Source organism: Arvicanthis niloticus, chromosome 30, assembly GCF_011762505.2.
Source record: "Arvicanthis niloticus isolate mArvNil1 chromosome 30, mArvNil1.pat.X, whole genome shotgun sequence".
NCBI lineage: Eukaryota > Metazoa > Chordata > Mammalia > Rodentia > Muridae > Arvicanthis > Arvicanthis niloticus.
The window spans coordinates 23510068-23527451 of NC_133438.1; the positions used below are offsets into that span (position 1 = coordinate 23510068).

General features: G+C 43.5%; 1 protein-coding gene across 2 annotated transcripts in view; it reads left to right on the plus strand.

Moving 5' to 3' along the window:
* Slc2a12 (solute carrier family 2 member 12) overlaps positions 1-17051 on the plus strand; it is a 58643-nt gene extending 41592 nt beyond the window's left edge. For both annotated transcript variants that reach the window (XM_076928108.1, XM_076928109.1), the window contains exons 3-5: positions 1977-2099; positions 5985-6117; positions 15097-17051. In XM_076928108.1, coding sequence (XP_076784223.1) covers positions 1977-2099; positions 5985-6117; positions 15097-15250 — 410 coding nt within the window. In that variant the 3' untranslated portion in view covers positions 15251-17051. The remainder of the gene's footprint in view (positions 1-1976; positions 2100-5984; positions 6118-15096) is intronic.
* Positions 17052-17384: the final 333 nt, after the last annotated feature.

The following is a 17384-nucleotide window of genomic DNA, read 5'->3' on the forward strand; positions in this document are numbered from 1 at the left end:
TGGGAGGTAGAGATAAGGATGTTTTGAACAGGTGCTGAGATAGGGCTGGAGGTGGAATCATGAAGATCTGAGCCAATTCCTCTACAACAAAATGAAAAGATGTACCTTCCCTCCTACCTCCTTTTCTGTCTTCTAAAACCTAAGGCCAGCAAGGCCCCTCAGCTCAACTGATAGTTGTAATCGATATCCATGGTAAATAATGGTATGGAGAGAGATTGTTTAGCTTTAAAGACTGAAGTTAAGCTTAGAGTGGTGACACATAGCTATAACCTAGACACTCGGGATGCTTTAATCAAAGAACAGAGAAAATGATTCTACATAGTTTTATACTGTATTTACCTGGGACCAGTCTTTATTACAAGAATTTCCTTCCTTCAGCTTTTGTTGCAATCATTTTGCAGGTCTTCAGAGTAACTTGGTATAGATTTTCTTAGTTGCTTACCAGTTTTCACACAATTCTTTAAAAAGTAGATGGATTCCCCATAGGTCATGATTGTGATAAGAGAGGCAAATGGCTCAGTCGGAGACCTGCTGACTGCTCAGTCCTGAGCCATGCCGGTCATTTAGCTTCTTCCAGGCTATGATCATATGGTTAGAAACAGCATCTTTCCAATGCTACCCTCCATAGAGCCAGGGCTGGGCACTTCAGAAATCCTTCTTTCTGTCTCATCAGATCAGATCCCCTTATCTGTCAGGCTGCTGTGTCTGCCTCGCCACTGAGATGCAGGAACACCATTGGCATGTTACTCAGGGAAGGCAGAACATAGTCCAGAACAGGGGTCCCAGCCTGTGTTTTCCCTGGATAAGAAACAGCAGGGCCTGGGACATGTGATATGGTTCCCAATCTCCTGTGTACCCAGAAACTGCTGGGAATCACAGGAGTTGAGAACAGTGGTCTGTGAGTTCATGCTTCCTCTATGTGCCAGGCAGGAAGGGGATGGTTGGGCCCCAGAATCAAGCAGAATCTGATTTTTTCAGAGTGAGTGCAGAGAGTATAGAGAGGCTGGAAGAGAGAAGGCCTTCTCCTTCTCAGGGAGATTTAAGAGAGGCTCTTTACCACAAAGAATGCCCCCATCCTTGATGAAGGAGATGGTCTTTGTCCAAACTGCTCTATGTCCAAACTCTCAGTGGGACATCATGGTTCCACGTTCTAGGACAGGTGGAGTCTTGCCAGGAGCTGGTTCTAACACCTGGCATTCTTAATTATGAGATTTTCCAGGGTTTTGGAACCTGCTTTATTTAACCTTACCAGTTCCTCTGTCTGGTGGCATGGCCCACTGCCTTCATACTTACCTTCATGCTTCTTCATTCATAGTTATTGAGCCATTGCCAAGAAAACATGTTGACATGGAGAGGGAGTTCCAAAGCCTGGTCAGGGTTCAGTGCCCCACTTCAGTTAGGAGCTGTGTGACCTTGGCAAGTCATTAACTCCTCAGAGCCACAGTCTCTTTCTCTATGAATGGAAAAGAACAGTGGTTCGACCTGCCTGGGGTTGGCAAGGGTCAAATGAGAAGATGCAGAGGTGTTTGTCAAATCAGCTCATGGTTAAAACCCATTCCTGTTTGAGCAAATCAAATTTGTGTGCAGAAGTTAATTTGCCATCTTCTGCCCTTCCCAATCTAAGCAGAGCCCACAGTGCTCCCTGTCACTTGCAGATAAAAAAAAAAAAAAAAAGTCTTCTGATCAATTTGATAGCAAGAAGAGTCTCCTTCCAAAAATCTAGATGTCTAGTCTGGCATTACAATCAAATTTGAGAGCAATGTTTAATTGAGGACTTTTGTCTGTTCATCTTCCCCCAGGCTATGGAGTTGGAAAAAGGAGAGATGCTATTTTCAGGGCTGCCCTAAGGAAGTGAGAATCTGCCTTGACCTCCAGCCACAAAGCCAGGCAGGACTTGGAGAGGGACCATGCAGGGTCTCTTGGTGTCCAGGGTCTTCATTGATTTCTCTGTCTCATCATTTTCTCCTTTGTCCTAGTGCCTTGGCTGGTGCTCAGTGAGATCTTTCCTGGTGGAATTAGAGGCCGCGCCATGGCCCTGACTTCTAGCATGAACTGGGGCATCAACCTTCTCATCTCCTTGACATTTCTGACAGTGACTGGTAAGAACTCTTTTCCATTGATGTCCTCATAATCTCCATAAAACTGTTTATTGTGGAGAAATTTCAAATATTCCCAAAAGTAGAGAGATTGGTAACAAACCATTATGTAGCTATGTACCCAGCCTAAGCAGCCTTCAATCTTAATGCCTTTCTAACCCCATGCCTCCCACTTATCAAATTATTTTGAATCATGTCATATATATATATATATATATATATACATAGACATATATATACACACACACATATATACAAGTTATTATACACATATACATATATGTATGTGTACATATATGTATACACATATGTATATACGTGTATATATGTATGTGTACATATATGTATACACATATGTATATACGTGTATATATGTATGTATGTATATGTATATGTAATAATTTTTCCCAGTATATCTCTGTTTACATTCTACCAAGTACCTTATAGTTATTTTTTATTGCTTGAGTTATCTGTGAATATGTAGTTTACAGTTGAATTGTACTTCTCAGCATGCAGTTTTAGGGGAGAGACTACCTAGCTTGCTGCACAGATATTTGCAGGGTCTGGGTCTTGATAGATTTCTGTCTCATGTCCTTTGTGCTCCCTGTAAGTTCCTATGTGGATCTACATGGAGGCTTGGAAGGCCTTAGAGTTTCTACCAATTAGCACATTCCTGGCAAGTGACCTCAGGATGTCTTGTCACCCTCCCAATCAGCTGCCCAACTCCCACCCCAGGCCACCTTGAGCTCCTTGGATCTTCCCACCCATCCCCTCTGTTGTTCTTTCAGTCTGCCTATGCTGTTTGTTGTTGTTTTGTTATTTTATTTTCTTGGAATGCTTCTCTAAAGAGAGATTTCTTCTCACTGCCATTTGGCTACTCTGAATATGGATCTTATATAAGGCAAGATAAGTCCTTGAAACTTCTCGAATTAGTTCTCAAAATACTGAAGTAACAATGTGGTTCACCAGCACTGTTCAAAACTGAACACTGAGATTTTTTGAAATCTCTCTCTCTCTCTCTCTCTCTCTCTGTAAGAGAGAGAGAGAGAAAGAGAGAAAAAAAATCTGTTATTTAGTTATATATTAATATTAATATATATGAAAGAGAACAAATGACCTGAATTTTGCAGGAAGGCTGGCTGACTGGCTGCTATACTGGTTGAGCTAAGGATGAGGAGGATGGACCCTTGAATAGTTGTTTTAGCATGAATTTCCCCCCCCCCCCCAGTGGTAGTTGTGTTTCCAAGAACTGACTATGCCTATATAGTAGAGTCTGACCTTGAACTCACAGCAATCCTCTTATGTAAGCATCCTCCCTCAGCTGGGATTATAGGCACAAGCTACTACACATGACCAGATTCAATTAGTTTTTAAGAGCTGGACTGATCAAAAATATTAAGTTGATTTCTACTTGAAATGTCTAAAGATTTCTACGTATTTTCAAAGATTGGTCATGGATTTAAGATGTCTTTTCAGTCAGAGTGATTTAAGAGATATGAGTCTTTTTTTTACTTGGCAATAAGCCGTTGGGTAGCAAAGTCTGAGTGAGATGCACAAGCACACTGTTCTTAGGAAATGCGCATTGTACAGTGGGCTTTGAATTTAGTTTTGAGGACACTAGTCTGACTCACTGTGTGCCAAGCCTAGGACCAAGCAGAATATCCCAAAAGACAGATCTGCGGTCTGAATAAGGTAGATGGGTTGTGGCAATGAGATATTAGGTCTTGATCTCTCTGTTACTGCAAGTGTTCAAGCAGAATGAGGAACAAGTTTAATGAGATAGCCTTTTGGGCTTTACTAATTCCAACTAATTAAGTGTTTGATTAAGCAATCTACCTGGCATAAGGCACAGAGATAGGATTGATTAAAATGGTCAGAGAGCTGCATTGGCACTCAGAGGATGGTTCAGCAGTTAGGGGCATTTGCCATGCAATTAGGATGATCAGAACTTTCATTCCAGCATCTGCTTACCAAGCTGGGCACATGGCACACACCTGTAGCTCTAACACTGAGCCTGGCAGAAACTGGAGGATCGCTAGAGCTGGCTAGTTTCCATTCTAGTTGAGAAAACATGGATCTCACGTGTGGGAGAGACCCTGTCTCAAAGGAATATGCAAAGGCTAATAGAGGATTAGACCTGGTGTTTTCAGACCTCCATGTTTGCATGTGTGCACACAAACATATACACATGCACACATGCATATATATACACTCATACATATATACATACTTACACAATGCACATACACATATACCCACATACACTTGCACACATGTACATACATACATACACACACACACACATGCAGACACACACATACACACATGCATTCACACACATACACATATATACACATACACTTGTAGCATGCTGTTTTAAAAAATCCATGCTAAATCTGGCTAGGTGCCAGCATCTGCATTCATGCCTAGCTCCCACACCTAGTTTGGTGCCATGCCACACACTGTTCTGTCTGTCCTGGTCTGGTGGCAGTCTCTGTCTACTCCTAGCCCAGTGCAACAGCCTGAGAAAGTGATCACCACCGGCCTATTTATCCCAGCCAATGGCCATTGGCTCTATCTCTCCTGCGCTCTGAGATCACCACCCAAGCTCTTACCAGCCCACCACCCTGCTGCCAGCTCTGCTAGTGCCATGGCCGCCACATGGCTGCACCCTTTGCCAGTGGAAAACATCAGACAATCTTAATATTTAAAATCAACAGATGACACAACTGTTGGGCATGGAATCTATCATCCTAAAAAAAAAAAAAAAAAAAAAACAAAAAAAAACAAAAAAACAAACAAACAAACAAAAAAAACTCATCAGCTATTGTCTGTTGGAATTCTTCTGGTGGCAGAGGTCACCACTGGGTCTAACAATTCCTGGCCTACAACCTGTACCTTCTCATCCACCCGCAGTCTATTCCTCATTCTCATTCTCATCCTCTCTCCCTCTCTTCCTGTCCTGCCTGAAAAATCCCTCTTCCATATCTTCTCCCAGCAGTTGGCTTCTTGTCGTCTTTATTAGCCAATCAAATAATTGGGGGAATTCACCTACATACACTCATACACACACACACACACACACACACACACACACACACCCCCCCACACACACACACATACATACACACACATTCACACATAGCATACACACACACACACACACACACCTTTAAAAAGAAAGAAATGCCTTTGTCGTCTTCTTCCTGTTCCTTCCCACTTCATCTCAGACTTACCCATAGGTAGTTACTATGCTTAGATCTGTCAACACTGCAGTCAAAAATGGCTTTCATATGTAACACTCAGGTTGGTTTTCCTTTTGACCAACTGAGAGGTGTCAATGTAGCTCTCAAGGGTCATTTGCAAATCTTGCCCACAAGTGGTCTGAGCATGTGTGTACAAAGGGCCAGATACTTCTCCACTATTCCTTGTCATACAGAGCTTTTACTCTGGTCCAGGAACCAGAACAATGGACAAGCTCACACAAGTTTGAATATCTAGTGTAACATACCTTGAGCTTGGCTAATGGTTAGAAAGGAATTATATCTTTGTTCAGAAGTGGTCAAGAGAGCTTACAAGTGAAATCTGCCAAAACCTTGAGGATCTCAGTTTTTGCTAATGATGTCTTACCCAACAGATGTCCTTCATTGGCCCTGATCTCACATTGAAATTGTTATGGTTGTAAGACAGCTTTGTATGTTACCTGAGAAGGTTACTGGGGGAGGTATTATAAAACAAAATGAACCTGGCCATCTTCTGAATTTGTAAATCTTACTGCCGTGCACAAAGACACACATGGCTTCCTATAGGCTCTGAAAAGTGATGGTGACAAATGGGGTCAATGTAGCACAGAATACATTTCTAATCACTTTCTTTCATCCCTTATAGATCTTGTTGGCTTGCCATGGGTGTGCTTCATATACACAATCATGAGTCTGGCGTCCCTGGTCTTTGTTCTTCTGTTCATACCTGAGACTAAGGGATGCTCTTTGGAACAAATATCAGTGGAGCTAGCAAAGGCGTAAGTATTTGTATCATTGGTCTTTGATTAAAGTACAGTTTTTATATACAATGAAATGATGTGAAGTTATTTTTAGGATAGTCTCTTTGCTGTAAAACTGTCTACATAATCCTACTTCCCTGACCTTGTCCTTGATGTTTGTCAACTTTTGCTTATTGATATACAAGTCTTTTAAAACTCTATTCAGTGATGAGCAAGAATCCCAAGTTGGGCATAGTACTACAAACCCGTAGTCCAACACATCAAAAGTGAAGCCGAGGAGACTGAGTTCAAGGTGACCCTAGCTATACGTGTTAGGCCAGCTTCAAGACACCTCGCTTCAACCTTCCTCTGTCATCCGAGAAAGAAATCTTCCTTTCTAGCTCTTCACTCAGGAGGCCACCTTTGTTTGAGGTTCCAGGTAGATGCTGGGATACAATCCTTGTCCTGGGCTAGGACCATGGATAGCCTCAGTGCTTCATCTAAAACAGGCTCAAGGGTCTTTTGAGCCCAAACCCTTAAGGCTATGATTAGCAGAAGCACTCTTGGTGATAAGTGTCTATAATTCCTTACAATGTGGCACATTCAACTTAATTTTAGTAAAGGTGAGGAGTGTCTTACATGGTTAGGAATTTAGAATTAAGTTCTAGGCACTTAAGTGAATTATACATGGAGGGATGAGATAAATAATTTAACAGGCAAGTGGGCCATAAACAGCTTTCAGAGGCAGGACACCAAGTTCTAACTGATTAGACTTATGGCCCACGGGAAGCGGTGGCCACAGTCTAGGAATGAAGAGAAAGACGTACTTCTTAGGATTAAATTGGAAATGGGGTCATGCTTAGTCCTAGGCTTTACTACAAAGGAGAAAACCGTATTATATTTTTTAATAGGTTGTAAATTCTCTTTTAAAAATTATGCTCAGGCACTGGGGAGACATGTTTGGTGCCAGGGACACCCTAGGCTATAACAGTGTTATAACAGTGTTATAACACCCTATAACAGTGACACCCTAGGCTCCATCTGAGGGAAGCTTCAGGGTGACAGATGATCAGATAGCGGGAGTATGTGTGCAGACATAGGCTGGCCAGAGAGTCCTGTGTTAGTCTGGGCAGGAGTGAGTAGACTCCTGGAAAACTTGCACTTTGTGTTGATGAACCTTGGTGTGTTTGCAACCTAAAGATTTAAAAAAAAACAGTTTGCTTCAGTAAGCAAAACCTCAATTCAAATTGTAAGTTGACTATCAAGTTTGGGGTTACACTTTGCTGCATATCAGACCACTTTAAGAAAAGAAAATGGAAACGATTAATTTATAATGAAGCAAATGCAGTTGTCAGGAGGGCTGATTGATCAGTGAACTGCACATGGGGACTGGTCCTGAGCAGATAAACCCTTCTTCCTAGCTGTCTGACTGCATTTAGCACAGGTTTGCTTTTTGCTTGTTTAAAAGAGGGTCTCAAAACAGCCTGGCCTTGAACTTTCAGCCCCCATCCTCCACCTCTCAAAACAGAGCAAGTTTGTACTGAGGGTCCTGAGATGTCACTTTGTCTATAGCCTAACACAGTTCATGCAATGGGAGGAGGGAACAGTAAGGATTAAAATAAATGAACCACATACTGGCTACCCTCATCATGGCTTTGCCTACTACTTCAGTTATGATTTAACTCTTCTTCCCCAAGGCAACAGACAAGAAACAATCAAAGTCTGGTGAGGTAGCACATACTTTTAATTCTAGCACTTAGGAGGCAGGGGGAGGGGCAGAGGGGCAGAGGGGCAGAGGGGCAGAGGGGCAGGTCTCTGAGTTCCAGGCTAGCCAGGGTTACACAAAAAATTCTAGGCTGATCAGTGCTATATAGTGACCCTTTCCCCAATAAAGCACTAAAAATTAAGAAAACAACAAGAAACTCTTTCTACTTTAGGTGGTAAACAAGAAATTCGATCATTGTAGGGGACCATGTTGTTTGTGTACACAAAGATACACTGTTTTTGTTAGAAAACTTCATTGTATAAGGATTTTTTTTTTCCCCTAAAGAAGAGAATACCAGAGCTGAATCTGGAAAGTCATTTGGGTACAGAAGCGCTTGGGATCTGGGGTAGGGTCGTGCACAGGAATGTTGCACTCAGAGCTATGCTACGGAAGTAATATGCCTTTGAGACTGGGGGAATGACCTCAGAACAAGCGGGCCAGGCAGGGTCTCTATCTTAGTAAAGAATTTGGACTTTAAAGGCAGTAGTGGGTTTTTTCTTTTTTTGGTTTCTTTTTTGTAATGTGCAGTGTATGTGGAATATACACACGTGTTGTTGGAATACTTGTGGAATATACACACACGTGTTGGAATACTTGTGGAATGTGAGTACACATATGGAGGCAAAAGCTGGACTTTGCCACCTTCCTCTATTGAGCTCCACTGTATTCCTCTGAGCTAGGGTCTCTCAATGAACTTGATGTTCACTATTTTGGCTAAGCTGGACGGCCTGGATCCTTTCAGCTCCACCCCTCAGTGCTTGGGTTGCAGGCATGCTTAGCCATGCCTAACTTCTACATACATGCTGAAGATTTTAACTTGAGTACCCATGTTTGTACAGAAATGCTCTTTTCCACTGAGCCACCCCTCTAGCGGAAGTGTTTAAAATCAAAGGAGATGAAGTGGCCAGGGTTTAGAAGGAATGTTTTGGCAAAACTGGAAGGGTAGACAGAGAAGTGGCTGATGGGAGCTATTTGAGATGGCAGATGGGAAGATGGGAAGATGGGAAGATGGACATCATGCAGCAAGACAGCCCATGAAACTGGGACCTGGACAGGAAGGATGGATGAGGGAGAAGAGGCGATTAGAATTGCTCTCAGACTTCCAGAATCAATCCAGTATGCAATAGTGACATTCAGGGCAGCAAGATGTCGGGGAAGGGGGGCAGGTTTGGCAGAGGGTCTGGTGTGGAGGTTGGGGTTAGCCCTTGAGTTCCATCTGTACAGATCCCCTCTGTGGTGTTCATAAGACATGCAAGTGGAGGGAATGCAGGCATGCACAGGAATCTGGGACTTAGGAGAAACATCTCTCAAGATACAGATCCGGTAGTCAACACAGGGATGCAGGTACCTGGTACACGGGCAGCGGCAGGGTGAGAAACACTTGCAAACATTTGTCAGCTATCTAAGAAAAATATTAAGACTCATTGATGCAGAAGAGGCTGGCTTGAGCAGGCGAGACATCTGAGGCTTGCCTTTTGTTGTGTGCATGGTAAATCCAGTTTGTGTGTGTTTGCACTTTGAATTACCCAACTCCTAACTCAAGGCATAAAATATGTTTTAAAATTTTTTTAAAAAAAAAAAAAAAAAAAAGTCTTGTGAACAATAGTAAGTCTGTTAGGATTGAATTGCCAAATGAACTGTTACTTTCCGTTAACAGACAAAACCAAGGGCTTATAATTGATCACACTGTATTTCCTTCCAAAAGTCTAAGCTTTTAAAACTTAACTCATTAAGCAGCTTTCGGATAGGGTTGTCAAGCAAACCACAAATCCTAAGGACTTAAACAGAATTAAGAGATACCCAATCTTTCTGTTCAGTGGTCTTCAAGAATGCCCCTTAAGAGCATAGGATTTGGGTGTATCTAAAACTCAGCAAAACGTATTCAGCACTCTGGGAGGGGGAGAATAGTAAGAGACTACACTCCTGACTTACTGTCTGTGAGAACCACATTTGGTTTTTTTGAGTCATGCAGTTACTCAGAACCTCAGTCCAGGCACCGTCTGAGGCAGTCATGCGTTGAAAAGTAGGAGCAGACCGAAGTGAAGTTATCATGACCTCTCAACAGTACTGTGAGGGATAACAGGCAAGGACATGGGGGTCGGAGCAGAGAAGTTGGAAGGTGGTGGCCTGACAGGTCTGTGGCTTAAACACAGCGTTAGCAACAGCAGTACCTGTCGGGTGCGTGCTGCAGGGGAACCCCCAGATGGAGCTCTGAAAGGAAAAGAATTCTTTCAACTCGGCATCACACAATCCTAAAGAGCCAGAAACTTTTTTTTTTTTTTTCTCTGCTGGGTGCAGTAGGTTGAGAAATGCTTTAAAATGAAAATGTGTGAGCAGTTTGAGTTATGTAAACCTACAAACCTACAAGAAGTGTTTGAAGCATTTGTTAAGCAAGGGTCCCTGGAGACAAACACCAGAGACAGAAATTTTTGGTATGAGTAGATTATCACATTAACTAAGGGAATGTAGGGCAGTGGAAAGCCCATGGAACTTGCTAGTACATGGAAACTGAAGTCAAGCTGATGGAGGAGGGCTATTACCGAGCTGAAGGAGTCTTTTGGAATCTAGACGTTAATAAAACAAGTGAATCAACTTTGGTCACTATGGAAACCAGTCCTGGTGTGCAAATTCCAATAGAGTTTTCCTAAGGAGTAAGAAAGTTAACTATAACATCACATTAATTTAAAATTTGATAGTACACATTGCCTAATATTTCCTCTCTCCTATTTAGAGTTGATCTCCACCCCAGCCCCAGTTTTTACAAAGCTGAGAAAACAAATTTTCTTCCAAGGATGCTAAGTTCCTTATAAAATAAATAGTGACTCAGCTGAGAGCCAGGAAACATAGCTGCTATCGTGTAATTGGAAAGCGTTTTGTTTCTAGTATCTGCCTTGCCAACTGCAACCCCCCAATGGGATGCTTGCTATATTCAGTTTTTTCAACTGTGATTTTCGTTCCTTTTTTCCCCCAACTTAGGTGAAAACAAACCACCTAATGTTTTATAAAAGGTTTAGCGTTACTAAACCTTTAGGTTAGGTGTACTCTTAGCAGTTAATGTGATATGTCCATTCCTGTAGGCAAATGAGCTGTTTCTAAATACTGAGAGCTTGGGAGATGGCTCTGTCAGTTATGTGTGTGCCAGCAAACATGTTTGTCCCCAGCATCCATGAAAGGTGGGGTGGTAGCAGTGAATCCTGCAATCCTAGCATTGGGTAAGAGAAGACAGGAGGACAGGATCCCTGAAGCTTGCTGGCCAGCCAATCCAGCCAGATCTGTGAGTTCCAGGTTCAGTGAGAGGCCCTGGGTGTATGCGTGACATACCCAGTGTCTCCACAGAGCACACATACAAAAGTACACAGTAAATAAATGAACAAATACGTATTTGTTGAGCAACTTATTATGCATCAGACACTGGTGAAGATTCTGTAACCAAATTCTCAATGAGAAAAACCAAACAACAGTACTCTCAGGATAAGGAAAATATGCTGACTAGTGTTTGGGGTGAGGCAGGCTTCAGAAGGTTGTGCTAAGATAACCTTTAAGATATGACCCAGGAAGGTCGGGGTACAAAGAATGCAGGCAGAGAGCGGCTAGTCCAGAGGCTAACTCAGAAACAGGCTTAACTTGTTTCCGGAAGGGCAAGAACTCTTAAGAGGTCACAGTACCTGGGATTGATACAGCAGGCTGAGCGAGGAGTTGGTTGGCTTTAACTGCAGGGGGAGAGAACCAAACTTTTCAGCGTGGACAGTGACATGCCATGATTGGCATTCTAGGCCAGGTGGGTTATGAGCAGCCTGAGGCAGAGAATGCTCACAAGCACAGTGCTAGCCTCAGATGGCCCTATATGCCGCATGGCAGTCACAGATCTCCACTCTTCTGTCCTAGTGATTGTCCGGCTATGTGCTCACACCACCAGCCCTCCAGGATTGAGGGCCAGTTTTGTATTCCCGTGACATCAGCACCCTCATACCCCTTCCCTTCTCCCTTTTCCTGCTTACTCCTTCATTCTCTGTTTTTATCTTTGTACTTTTTAATCAACGTACATACAAACTTGCAGGGATTTCCCAACCTCACCCCCCCTTTATTTAAAGATATGGCTCCATGAATCCCTGGTTTGTCTGTAACTCATTACACGGTTGAGAATAACCCTGAATGTCAGACCCTCTGATTTTAAGTGTGTACTGCCACATCTGGTCTATACGGTGCTGGGGATTGAAGCCAGAGCTTCTTGAATGTTAGGCAAATAATCTGCCAACCAAGGTACATACTGCTTCTCCCTATCTTCTAAAAAAGGTATGTTGGTGCCGTTTTTCTTCCAAATGTGCCACTTCTTTCTTTATAGCTTTATTCTGCTCATTTCCCCTTCTCATCAGCCTGCTCCAGTGAGACCTCCATACACTTCCCTGAAATAGTCCTGATGCAGGGGCCAATTCTCAGTTCGTGTTTAGTGGAATATGTGATCCTTTCTGAATAGCTTTACCGCATATGGGGCCCTACGTTCTGGCTGTCTCATCTCTCCACACACCTGTCCTCACCTGGCTCCATGTCCTCTCTGTGGTGAGCTTGGACTTCCTCCTACGAATCTTCTCTCACACTCCTTGCCTCATCTGGGTCAATGTCATGCCCTCTGAACCATGTGTACCAGGAGCTGAAATTAATCCGTCTCCATCTTTCCTAACCTCAAGGCGTGCCTACTCATCATGCCTTGCTCACGATCTCCCTTCATGCGAAGAGACGAGCTAAGCATGCTGGTAAGCTCGCCCACTGGCTCCAGACCCACGTTTCTCATTTGATGTCAGTGTCTTCCTTTTCTTGGCTGCAGCTCAACTAGTTTTTCATCTCTCCCCTACACCCTGCCTCCATAGCAGGGTGTGCTGGTTCCGACTCCCTCTGGTATCCACTTCTTCCATGGCACTCTTGAGGTACCACGAACTCCTTTTTACTGTAGTGGTTACCTACCTGGTCCCTATTTCCCAACTTCCTCCCCTCCATTCTGTTCTTCTCAAAAGGTGACCACATTCATTCTTTTGTTCCAGTCCCCTGGGGCTCATGACATGGAGGAAAAGCAACATAGTTTATGCTTCCTACTTCTCCACTCAAGCCAGCAGCTGCCCTTCCTGTCCTTCCTGAGGCAGCCATCTGCCCTAGTGCCGCCTCCCTTTTTCCTGCCAACCTAGCTGCCATCACTGACTCCGGTCTACCATATTCCGGTTCTTAACAGCCGAGACATCTACTTGGCTTACTAGCTACCTCTCATTAGATTTAGTTCCTTGGGAGCAGGAATCTGTCAAGTAATGTGTTTTGCCTGTGCGAGTGTATATATGTACCACATAAATGCTTCGTGCCAGCAGAGGCTAGACGAAGGCTGGAGTTAAGGACACTTGTGACCTGCCAGGTATGTACTGGGAACCATGCAAAGGTTCTCTGCTATGACAACAGATGTTAATGGGTGGACCCCATGGGACAGGAATTTTACAGTTTGCTGCTGTTTCTCATCACAATCTCCTGGCTTGTAAAGCAGCTCAGTGTTGAATGCATTAACAAATGAGCAGAACTGGATACAGGAGTGAGGCGCGGTCAAGGTGACATCTAAGCTTTTGAGGCGCCAGGATACAGCAGCCTGAAGGGGCCGAGGCTTCAAGGCACAAGGGCAGCTAAAATAATTTTAGATGAATTATTTTGGAGGCGTTCATCAGACATTAGAGACACTAAGTAGGCAGCTGAATGTGAATGTTAAGTCCATAAGTCTTTATAGAGTTGAATGTTGGAAACCATTGGCCTTATGAAACCAGATGAGAGCATTCTTCAGAAGCAGAGGAGAATGAGGGCCAAGATTGGATCAAGCCCTCCATTAGGCCAATATTCAGAGATAAGAAGAAAGAGATCCCCAAGGACCGGGAGTTCAATGGTGAGGAAACCCAAAAGAACAAAATATTACCAAAGCCAAGAGGTGTTCCAAGGTGGTGTGGGCTGAAAGGTCAGGCATCACAGGCTTACGACTCCAGTAAGTTCAGGAGTAGGGGGCTGATGCTGTCTCAGTGGGGAGGGCATCTAGTTTTTCCATGGAGAACAAATGTACAGGGTGACCTTCACTGGTCCCTTATGTTCTCAAGTACTGTGCTCAACAGACCAGGTCTCCAGTCCTCCCCAGGGCTCTGAAGCCCTGTGTTTGCCACCTTGCCACCCACATCTTCACTTTCTGTCTTGCTTGGTTCAGATTCCTTCCTCCTTGACCCATCCTCCTGTCATTCAGGAAAACCTAACTCTCATTAACACCTCTCAGCTTATTTTATCCCTAATCTGGAGAGCAAATGCAGTATGACCAATCTCCTTCAAGGTTGGGGACACAAACCTGAATAGGGCTTTAGGATGCCCTGCCACCTGGCACAGTTCCCCGAGAGAGCAGACCTTTCCACTCTTTGAGATGACATTTTAACACCACCCCCCCCCACTTTCTGTTATGGCTCTCTTGGTCAATTCCTTCTGTGACAATCATGCTTTCTGTCTCCCCTGTACCTCATTACAAGCCACAGTCCCTCCAAGTACCGTGCTAATGTATTCTGGGATTCTGCACGAGGATTCCCAAGCTGACCTCCAGGAATTATGGATTGTTGAACAATATATAATCCCTACCACAAACCTCCCTCTGTCTCCTGTTCTGTTTTCTCATCAGTGGCTTTACAACACCAAATCACATGCTTTTGCACTTGTTTATGAAAGCACAAGTCCCCTGGAAGCCAGTCTTATCCAACTCTACCCGCATTGCCTACTGAGACCTATTTTGTTCCCCATGGAAGAGAGAGGTTCAAAGGCACTTCCTTCCTGATAAATAAAAGGGTACAGCATATTTTATGAGGATAGGGATAATTTATGCTGTGAAAGAGGGAACAGAAGGCGGAATATTGGCATAATTGGGAGCTAGAAAATGCAAGAAAGTGAGTCAGGATTAGGGGTGAAATCACTCCTTTCCTGCTGCTAATACATACTCTTGTAGTCTTGGTCTGTTCAGAGGGGTGCTGTGACCATGTTCTGAGAGGACAGTTGCCCCAGTTTACTCTCTGGAAGAGACTGAGCAAAAGCTGAGTGTGCGTATCACAGTTCTCAACACATGAAGGCTTCACAGTAAAAATGTTTTCCCATGAACTAAACCATGACAACCCCAGGGCAACTTTAAAAGGAATATGCTGCAGATTACTTTCAAATACTACATAAACGAAGAATGGCATTTTCATGAACACCTCTCTCTCTTTCAGGAACTACGTGAAAAACAACATTTGTTTTATGAGTCATCACCAGGAAGAATTAGTGCCAACACAGCTTCAAAAAAGAAAGCCCCAAGAGCAGCTCCCAGAGTGTAAGAAGCTGTGTGGAAGGGGACAGTCACAGCAGCCCTCGACAGAGACCTAAGGGGTTCCATCCATTGTGGCACAGCAGCAGGACTTACAGGAGTCTCTGCCATGGTTTCTCCTCACTGTCATGGAGAAGTTTTACACGGACACCCTGAATCTAGAAAGACCACAATTAATTCCTCTTCCCCAAAACAGACTTTTGCCAAAAGGTACATGAGGTACCAAAGCCCTGATGTCATCAGGTCAAGTAAAACAATACTGGCAGGTTCAACGCCTTCAACTTTTCCTCTACTTCAGCTCTGAAAAGACTATGTTCTAGTGATGAGGCCTGCCTCTGCCTTAGGCTGTCTAAGATGCCACTCAGCTTGATACTCTGACGTAGTCGTGTTCTGGTCAGGTACTTACCATGTTGTGTCTCTGAAGACACTCCTTGCTCCGGGTCTTCTGTCAACACACTGTGAATGATTTCACTGCATCTATGTTGTAGATTAGGATGGTGTCCTGGATAAGACTTCAGTTGTCACCCAAGTCCACCAGTACAAAGATTATGCAGCTTGTATATCACACATGAGACACTAGTCAATCAAAATGATTCTTTTGTAAGTCTTATGTCAATTTTAAAAACTCTAAGATAAAACCATTTTCCATCTTTTTTGTTTGTTTGTTTAAATGATTAGAAAGATCACCTTATAATTCCTGGGACCATATTTATTTAGAAACAGCTGTTAGTAAATATTAGAAAAGGGGTCCAACATAGTATTATTTATCCAGCTCTCTAAGCAGTTAGCTTTAAGTTATACAGTCAAATCTCTAAGAGTTGCCTCCTGAGAAGGCTTCTGTGGTAGCCTGTAGCAGCCCACAGCTTTCTGCACTTCTTCCCACTCCTCAGGAGTCACTCTACCTCAGGCACAGCAGATTGGCCCTCAGTGCTCGCCTCTGATGGATTCACACACGGGGAACAGCACTGACATCAGGATAGGTACCTTCCTTTCTGTGATAAGCAGAGATGTCGAGCCATGCCTGCAAGGTAGCTTTTACCCACAGGATGCGCGCTTCTCTGGCCTCTTATTTTTTCCACTTGAATGTTAAAATTTGACAAAGCATTTTACCAACAGAATTTGCATATGATAGAAAACAGGCCCAGACCCCTTAATTTGGGATTTTCTTCCTTTCACTACCAAATGGTCCCAGTCTGACAGAGTGCATGCCCACCACAGGCCTTGGCAGCAAAGAGCAGAGACAATGACAAGGAAGCAGCAGTGAGAAAGTAAGTAGTGCCTGAGCCTCAGGAGCACGGCAGGAGGCCTGGTTCTTAAAAGCAGCCTCTAAATTAACCAAGAAGTTGTAAGGGAGGGAGACTTAAGTCTTGATTATGTCATAGTGTATTTCACATCTAGTAAGCATGTGCACGGGTTTCCTTCGCTGAGGGAAGAGAGGGCAAGGTATGTTTTACAGAGCATCACTTCAAATTCATCACAGGTCTGGAATTATAGGCCACAGTTTTAAAAATACTCAAGGCAGGTTATCAAAGCAAGCTTTTTTTCTTTTGTCCCTCCAAGTTCTCAGATGAAGATATTTTAAAAATTGTTAAATGATTCAGTTTTACACATACATGGACACATACACTGGGCTATTTCTTTTGTGAACTCCTTGTGGATGGGCAAAAAGTAATAAGCAAATTTAGCTTAATACTAATAACTTCAAGGGAAGTGTTGTAAACCTTCTACTGTTCTCTTATCACAGTATGGAAACACTTGTGTTTTCAAGACAACTTTTTACCCAGTATTAGCCCCACCCTACCTTCCAGCACATGAAGCCTTTGGTTTCCAAAAATAAAAAGGGGGAATACTTAAAACTTGTATGTATATATTCACGGTTTTTATTTACATAAAAAATTTTACAGTACTTGTAGAAAACCAGGCGACACAAGACCACTCACTCCTTCCCGCTTTGTCCCAGGGACGGTGCCGGACAGTGCGCACACAGGTGAGCCCAGGCTCGGCCACGCTCGCTCCTCACACATGTCCCAAGAGCTTCGGCTCTGCCTGGCTTTCAGGTCACTCAACACTGAAACGGTTACAACCTCACATACATGTTTCTGAACACTGCAAATCAGGAGTTCACTGTTAAGCAAGTGGTAAACCCTCGGTTTTAAAATAGTCTACCTCTACCTCTGAATTTTTTATAACGTT